The following is an 8,718-nucleotide window of genomic DNA, read 5'->3' on the forward strand; positions in this document are numbered from 1 at the left end:
CCATTGTAAATATGTGTAGACTGTTAAAAACAAAACAAGTAAAAAAATGATTAAAAAAGATAAAAACTCATGTATTTTAGAATTATTTAATTTTTTTTTTTGATTACCTGCTCTTGTCTCAATTTTTCACCAGCGGAGGGAGCATGTGGCGGTACGTTACGAGGCACCGCAGGATCAATAACCAGCCCTGGATACCCAGCAGAGTATGAGAACAACCTGGACTGTACATGGTCAATCCTTGCTGAACCAGGGGACACTATAGCTCTTGTTTTCAATGACTTCCTATTAGAAGACAAATATGACTTCCTAGAAATCAGTGGGACAGAGGCACCAAGCATGTGGTAAGACACATCTCATAAATACATTGTGATACTAAAACAGAGAAAAAGCCTTCTAAGGATGAGGGGATCTTTGTTGGAATCAGCAGGACTGTTATTTCACTTGCTAAGTGATATATATACTTGTAGAATAAAGAGACATACATTCAAACAGCACTGACATTTAGGAGGTTAATTTGTGTACAATACTGATGTTGTATATCTTTCGAAAAAGCATTATCGTGTGGAATTACTTGCTCTCAATGAGGAAAACAGTTGCCATTTTCTGTTTTCAGAAATCTAAACTTTCAATGAAGACCTTTAATATAAAAAGAACCCTAATGGTGTTGTTTGGGTGGACAGATACAACTTCTGATTGATTAGCTGCACTGGAGTCCTGTTGATATTTTTTCTGATTTATTCAAGTCTCATTGGGCAGGTGATAAATGGTTGTGTTTTCAGTTATTTTCTGTTGTTGACTTTGAAATTGGCACTCAGTTGCTCCAGAACACATTTTGCTTTTTAAATTTAGAGCACTGTTGTAATTCACATGGTTTGCTTTGAGTATCTCACATGTCTATTGAAGGCTTACATGTGAATTTGGAAGGGAGAAGCATACTCATTTTTAAACATCCAGGGTTTTTACCATTTTAAGGTGCCAAGAAAGAAAAAAACAACAACAAAAAGAAGGTAATTTAGCTTTTTACTTTGAAACAGACAGTAGTTGACTGAATTATGTGCAGCCTTAGGGTCTGAGGGTGCAAACTAAACTCTGTGAAGCAGTAAGTTGAGGAATGAATATATTTGTTAACCTTCAGATGATAAACAATAGTGACCTCAAAACACAAATGCTGTATTTTCACACCCATTTTAGGCTATCACTTATGTGTGTTTGTTTTAAAAATAAGCAGTTATCTCAAAGAAAAGGCACTTTAGCATTTCATCATTCAGGAGTACACATACAGCTGGCTTTTTTAACATCTGTGCTGTTTTCTGTTAATTCATGTGTACTATATTTTCTGTCTATTTGTTCATAACCTTACTACAGAATGACCCTTTAAAAGATTTGAACCATCTCTTTAAATGTAGCCAACACATATTTAGGTATCATCATTTCATGTAGAAAAACTTTGATTCTGGCTTTGTAAAAATAAATAAATAAATAATACTAATGATGAATGTGTCAACAAAAAATGAGTAAAGTGAAGGACACAGGGAGAATAGCTTGAAATGGAAACAAAAGGAATGGAGAATAATTGTGCGTTAAGTGCTGTCACCAACCGAGCTGCAAACATCAACCGCGGTGTTCTCGTGATACCATTTGTGTGTTTATGTGTGTCTGTGTTCATGTGTCTGTGTCATCCCTTAAGTGGCCCTCTGACAGGGTGAGCCGTTGATCGTTTCACCCGGCTCTGACAGATTACACACACTCAGCTACTCAAACACAAAGCCCTAATGTGACAGTATAACATTCAGGGACCACTGCAATGCAGGAGAGAAACAAAATACAAAGTGTTGCAGAGGTATTACAACTAACATCAAATTATTGGTCCTAACATAACTAAACATCCATGTTATTTGATACTTGATAAGATGGAGAGAAACCCTACAACTAGGATATATTTCTTTGTATTTGTTTGATGAGTAAGGCTGTGCAATATAGCTGAAAAGTGTATCATTCTATGCAAAGACAGACAGACAGTCACACTGACGGGCGGATGAATGGACAGACGAGGGGCTAAAATGATCTTGTTAAACTACTATACAAACATAATGAGCAAGTCTCCCTTATGACACACACAAAATATGGTTTAGAAAGTATCATGTATGTGTGATTTAGAGCTAACTGTCTGCAAAGTGGGTGGGGCTGAAGTGATCTAATCAAACTACTACASCAATGTGTTGAGCAGGTTTCCCTGATGGTGCACACACAATTTGGTGCGGATCGGATCATGTATGTGTGATTTAGAGCTGACCGTGTGCAAACGGCGAGACGACAGCATTTTGCCACTCTGCCACATCCACACCATCCCGCCACCAGTCCGAAATGGCCGATACCCAGTCAGTATTGGACCATGACTCGAAGAGACTTTTTAAAAGTACTTTAAAAACTTTTTTTAAAGACGTAATACATGTCCCAAATTTTGTGATTCCAGGAGATGAGCAGAGCTGTAAAGTAACTAAGTAAAAATACTTTGTTACTGTACTTAAGTAGAAATTTTGGTTATCTGTACTTTACTTGAGYAATTATTTTTCAGTGTAATTTTTTCTTCTACTCATTACATTTTTTACACAGGTAGCTGTACTTTCTACTCACTACATTTTTTTAAAAAGGTAAGAAGTAGAAAGTCGTTWCTCCTATTTTATTCCAAGTTGCTATTACTTAAAAAATACTATCCTGATGAATTGAGTCTCCTAGATAGAGCAAATTTAATTGTGGTTGAATGAGAAGTATAAATATATATCATTCTTACACCCTATTAGCTTGTACACAACCCATCACAGCTGCACGCTGCTTGAAAAAATTTTTTCTTGAGAAGTCACCTCCCAATAAATGTCATTTAGGAAAATCTAAATGCTCACTTTTACTCAGTACTTTTACTTTTAATACTTAAGTAGATTTTGTGTAAGAAATTAACTTTTGATACTTCAGTACTAAAAATATCATATACTTTAAGACTTTTACTCAAGTAATTATTTTAGAGAAGACTTTAACTTTTACCAAAGTATTTTTATGATAAAACACTTGTACTTTTACTCAAGTATCACTTTGACGTACTTTATACAACACTGGAGATGAGAAGTAGTCGTTTTGGGCAGAGACCATCTGAAAGTCCCCCGCCTTGACAGCAGCAGACAAAAATGGCTGATTAATACTGCTACTGTACATGTTACTCAATAGGGTGTTGCTAGCTTACCAAAGAGTGAGAGAGTTACTTGATTCCACCAATCTTACTTCATTGGGCTTTAGCCGGTGGGTTGCTTCAGTAGCCGTCGTGTGTTGTTGTCACAAGCTCTGGTCCTGGTCCATAACTTACTTCCCTGAAWTTCAGCAAACTTTGAAAGCAGCATGAATAATTATTTTATGAAGCCAGAGGAAGACACATAAAGAAGAAATTGCGCTGGCATGGATAGAGGAGGTGGGTAACAATTTGACAACTTCAGTAGCTGTTGCTATGTTGTCACAATCTGTGGTCCTGTCCGGTCCGTAACTTATTTCCCTACGTAATTTTGAGAAATGTAGGTAAACTTTGTAAACAGTGTTGGGCTAATCACAGTTATTTTATGAAGCCAGAGGAAGCCACATAAGAATAAATTAAGACAGCTTGAAGAGCAGAGGTCAGTAGCAATTTCACAGTTTCAGTAGCTGTTATTGTGTGTTGCTGTCACAATCTTTCGGAAATTTCTGTAAGTGATGTTGGCAACGTTCTATCAAATGGACAGTTTTTCTATTGATACTGATCACATGTCTATGGCAAGATATATATTTTTTATCACCCAGCCTTATTGATGAGTCACTATTCAGTAAAGGAACTGAACATAAACTAACAAATACTCCATAAATATTACTTATTACTTATTAGTTTAAATAAAACTCATTTGTACACCAGCACATATAAATGGCTATCATTGCATGTTTGTTTTAAAACTAATCATACATAATTGTACAAAAAATACATTTATTCCAGCTTCAGCTTTGCACACACCCTGTCACAAAGCTAAGTACTTTTCTCCAGAGGGGGGTATTAGGTGCTGACTGACATTTTTAGTAAGGGATGTGGGCAGGTCATTCTAAAAATGACTGACACCCGACAGGACCACTGTGACGGGTGCTTCCTGTTTACGGAGAGTTTTCTGATTGGTTGTCCCAMAACCAATTTCCTATTTCATGTTCCCGTCCACTGGTTGGCAGGTTAAATCTGATGTAGTAGCTGTCACACATATCAAGACACATGCATGGACACACTCACACATATTGTGTGTGTAGAACTCCTTCACACGCACGTACAAGGCTTGTATAATGTTTTGTTCCGAAGTTTTAAACAGGTCTAAATCTTTTTTTTATATTTACAATGAACCAGACTTCCTTGGAATGTTTCAAGTCCAGACATATGTGGCTCAATGTTTTCTCACAGTAGCCTGCTGCATATGTCATTTTGTGTGTGCACATTTATTTTAATTTGGATACCAGCGGCACTTTTTTTAAAATGGTTTTGAGCCTTTTTATCTTTGTGTTGTATTAGTTGTTTTTATAAGAACAGTCCCTTGCCTCCCTGGCTGTGTTAATTATTTTGCTCGTGTTCAAATTAAAATGAGCACACATCCATTCATGCATCCTTTTTTGTGCACTGGTCCTGTTCGAGATTGTGAGGAGTTGCTGTGTGATGTGGTGCACCCTGAACGGGTCACACACATTGGTGAACTCACGTCAACAAAACCCAAATCCCGTTTTCTTTGCACTTATGCGACCCCTATCAGTTTTTTTTTTCCGACTGTTTGAACATGACAAATCTTTTGTATTTTTTCAAATCCGACCCAGGCCTTTTCAGCATGTGGTTCTAAATCGGATACATATTTGATGCTTTTCAATATAACTGCAGTCTGAACAGTCATGGCACACTTGATCTGACTTTTACATTAGTGTGGTAGCATTAGTCGGATCACTCTGAGTATTTAGAATATTTAAACCAGTCTTGTGCGGTTAAAATCTTGTAGCATCTTCAGCTAACAGATTTCAGCTGCTTCATCTCTGTTCTTTTAATTTTCCACGTCCTGGATGACTGAGAATCCACAACAATACATGATGGTAATGTCGATCTTGAACCATATCAATACTAAAGTTACTGGATCAATATTTTACTTTTAACAAGTTGCTCTAATTCCAAATAAATGCTGCAGCCAGCTACAGGATGGTTAAAATTAAACTAAATGAGAATGTCAATTATTTTTTAATATACTTTGATTGGATAATAGCTTCAGAATTCACATGCTAAAATGTAGCATCCATAGGTTACGTCTGTAAACAGTGAGCTGAATGTGACATGTTTTTTGTCATGCACATGTGGGTTGCATCAGTGTTGTGGAGAGTTCACAATGGAGTCTGATGGAGATTGCCAAAAAATCATAATAAAAAATATTTAAACTGAACATGAAGACCTGCAGTGTTAACTAAAACTTAAAGGTCAGTTTAGAATTTTTGATTAACATTAATGTGTTTTTGGACTATGGGAAATAATGAAAGTACCTAGAATAAACATATGCCTACATGGGGAGAACATGCAAACTCCACAAAAAAATTCCAGCTGACATTTAAATTTGAGACTGTTTTGCTGTGAAGTGATCATCACTACCTCATCAGGATTACCTTCTCTGAACAAATGTACATAACATCTATGCAGCTGTTATCTTCTGATTCAAGTTTTCTCTTTAGTGATTTTCATTTTCTCCTTTTTTTAACACCATAACCTCAACACTTCACCTCACCCTCTTTTTGTTCCAGTTTCTCATTAACCTTTCCTGTATTTTCTTATGTTGTCTGCACTCTCAATACTCCCTCTGGCTATGTCTGTTTGTTTGTCTCTCTACTGCACTGCTTTCTATCCCCCTCCTCTACTCTTCCATCTCTGGCTTTCAAAATAGAGCGAAACAGTTGTATTGATTGATCCACTGAAGAAAACTTGTCTCTGCTTAAGGCTTTTACTGAATGTTCACTTAGGCTTACCATCAACAACTGATCATATTTTCTTCTTTAAAATGTTGCATAATGCCGATTCAGATTCATCAGATCCATTTCAACTCACTTGTTAATGCTGAAACCTCATGAAATTGCTAGAATAGATGATCACTGTTACAATGCACTTTTACGTTTTTGGTTTTGATTTAATCAGACCAGAGAAATGCCAAAGGTTTTCCATTCATTTCAATAACTTTCAGATAGTAGCTAAAATGGATGAGAAGGTTCATGTTGCTTAACATTAGTAAAAGCTTGAATCATCTTAAAGTGAAGACAAGAMTCAGATGATTTGAGAGAAAATTAAATGTTCAGTATGCACACATTGTATTGATTTATGTTTTTGTTTGTATATTTAACCACACCTTAACTTTGATAGGTCATTTCAGGTAGATTTAGATGTGATTATTTCCATTATATACATAAGTTCAAAATCTTTTTTTAAAAGTACCACTATGGTTGTAGAGGACTTTTGGATTAAATCTGTCATCGACAGAACATTTATTTATTTATTTATTTTGATTTAGTGACATTTGGCAAAGAGACACAGTTAGCTTTTTTCAGTCAGTATCTGTCTTGTCTTTTTTTCCCCTCATTTGCTCTCCTCTCCTGTTCCTCTGTTCCATCTCATTTCACTGCTCCTTTTAGATCTTCAGTTTTCTGATTCTCTTCTACTGTTTTCACTTTCAGCTCTTTTCTAGTACCCTGCTCCTCTTTTGTTACCACCGGTCTTCTCTTACTTTTTTCCATTTTGCAACATTTGTCCTGTTATTACATTTACATTTTAAATTATGTTTACTGCCTCTTTCTGTATGTGTGTCTGTGTGCCTTTTTGAAAGCGTGGGCTGTGTTATGAGATTAAACGTAGATATGCACCCTAGTTTTGCTCTGAACACTTGGAATAAACAGCAATCTGTTGAGGATAGCATGATTTAACTTTTCTTTCTTGTATCCAGTACATATTTTTACTGGGCTTTCTTGTAAATTTAAAGATGCTCACATCTACGGAGACCAGCACTAATGCAGCAGTGAAAACAAGGCTAAAAATGTATTTAAAAATCTGAAGTTACCAGTTTGGAAGTGAGGCATAGAAACAACAGCACACTGATGAAATTCATCCTACATTACTATCGTCCAGCCAGCCCAACATCTATAACATTGTACTGGGTTGTTCACATAAAAAGGGGTTGTTTAAAAAAATAATAAAAAAGCATTTCTTAACTACTTGCATGGAGAGACAGTTTCTTCCACCTTATGCACAGTACAAATTTYCCCAAAATTGCTGGTCCTAATTATAGGAGAGAGTACTTTGAGCATTATTAAGACCAATCTTGGCCAAATTACAATGCAAGAGCTAAAAAAAAAGCCCATGAACCATGTCAGTCTGACTTTATGCTCAAATCAAAACACCACAAAAAATAACTTCACCTAATCCAGGATTTTAATAAGAAAGTAAATTGAGTTCTGACTTTGTTATGAGTTAGTCAACTGTTTTACATAAAGGATAAACTGAATGTTTCCAATTATGAAAAAGCTAAACATTTAATTATTGCATTTTTTGATAAAGAGTTGATGTAAAAATTTACTATCTTAAGTATTTCCTCTAAAACATTACCTTTAGAGAGTGTTGCTGCATTTCAACCATGCATGTACAAAAAATGATAATTTTTCAAAGCATTTAACATTTTCCAAAACCCGTTTGCTACAATGCTACCATTCAAGCACAGCAGAAGAAGGGTTTCACTGGCAGATTATTATTACAGATGACAGATTATGACAGATGCAGGAAATATGTTGTACCAGTATTTAAATTAAACATGTGACCCTTTAATTTATTAAACTAAGTTAAAGTGGCAATGTGTAAATGTCACTATTGTACATGCCTTCACAATTTTGAACCTAAAATACAATAAGATAATCTTATTAAAGAAGAAGACTTAAATTTTATTTGGCTCATAACATTTTAATAAAATGAATTGGGATGATTTGTTAATAATCACAAACAATAATAAATCCTGGGTTTAAGAATATATCTTTTGTCTTTTTCCCCACTATCACTGGTCTCCTTCCAGCTTCCCAGTGTTTCTAATTTATCTCTATTCTGGGCCTTCTGGCATTAGCAATGCCCTTCCTCATTTAATGTTACCTTCTTGTCTCTTATTATGACCCCCGCATGCGAAGCGTAAGCGGGAGTCATATTTTTTTCGTACTGTTAATTTTATTTTAATTTTTTTTTTAATTTTTTCTTTTTTTCTCAGTGATTTTTGGTCAACCGTACCACAAAAACAGCTGCACAGATCAACATGAAATTTGTCAGGGCTGTAGATGAGTCTGACCTACACTGCGCCAGCCAATGGTTTTATGACAGACCCCATTTTTGAGGAGGGGGCTCCTTTCAAAATGGGGGTGTCAGGACAGGCAAAATTGATTATAACTCAAAAACTATTAAACAGAGGAGCTTCAGATTTCGTTTGTTGTTTAGCTCTGATGAAGCCCTATCCATCAGGCCCACCAATCAGTGCACCCCCACCCCCCGGACCACCAATTTATCTGAAAAAGTGGCATCTGGACATATAAAAATGGTTGTTGCTCAAAAACTATTAAACATAGGAGCTTCAAATTTTCTTTCATTGTTTAACTCTGATGAGGGGCAATTCATCAGGTAAACCA

The 8,718-nt window shown here is 35.8% G+C and overlaps 1 protein-coding gene across 1 annotated transcript in view; it reads left to right on the top strand.

Moving 5' to 3' along the window:
- The window catches only part of LOC106513169 (CUB and sushi domain-containing protein 1), a gene marked incomplete in the record, with an annotated part of 415,244 nt that overhangs the window by 232,974 nt on the left and 173,552 nt on the right, over positions 1 to 8,718 (top strand). Inside the window, 1 exon segment of the mRNA XM_014001862.1 lies at positions 134 to 341. Within this exon segment, the coding sequence (XP_013857316.1) occupies positions 134 to 341 (208 nt within the window).

This window comes from Austrofundulus limnaeus, unplaced genomic scaffold (assembly GCF_001266775.1).
Source record: "Austrofundulus limnaeus strain Quisiro unplaced genomic scaffold, Austrofundulus_limnaeus-1.0 Scaffold10, whole genome shotgun sequence".
In the NCBI taxonomy this organism is placed as follows: domain Eukaryota; kingdom Metazoa; phylum Chordata; class Actinopteri; order Cyprinodontiformes; family Rivulidae; genus Austrofundulus; species Austrofundulus limnaeus.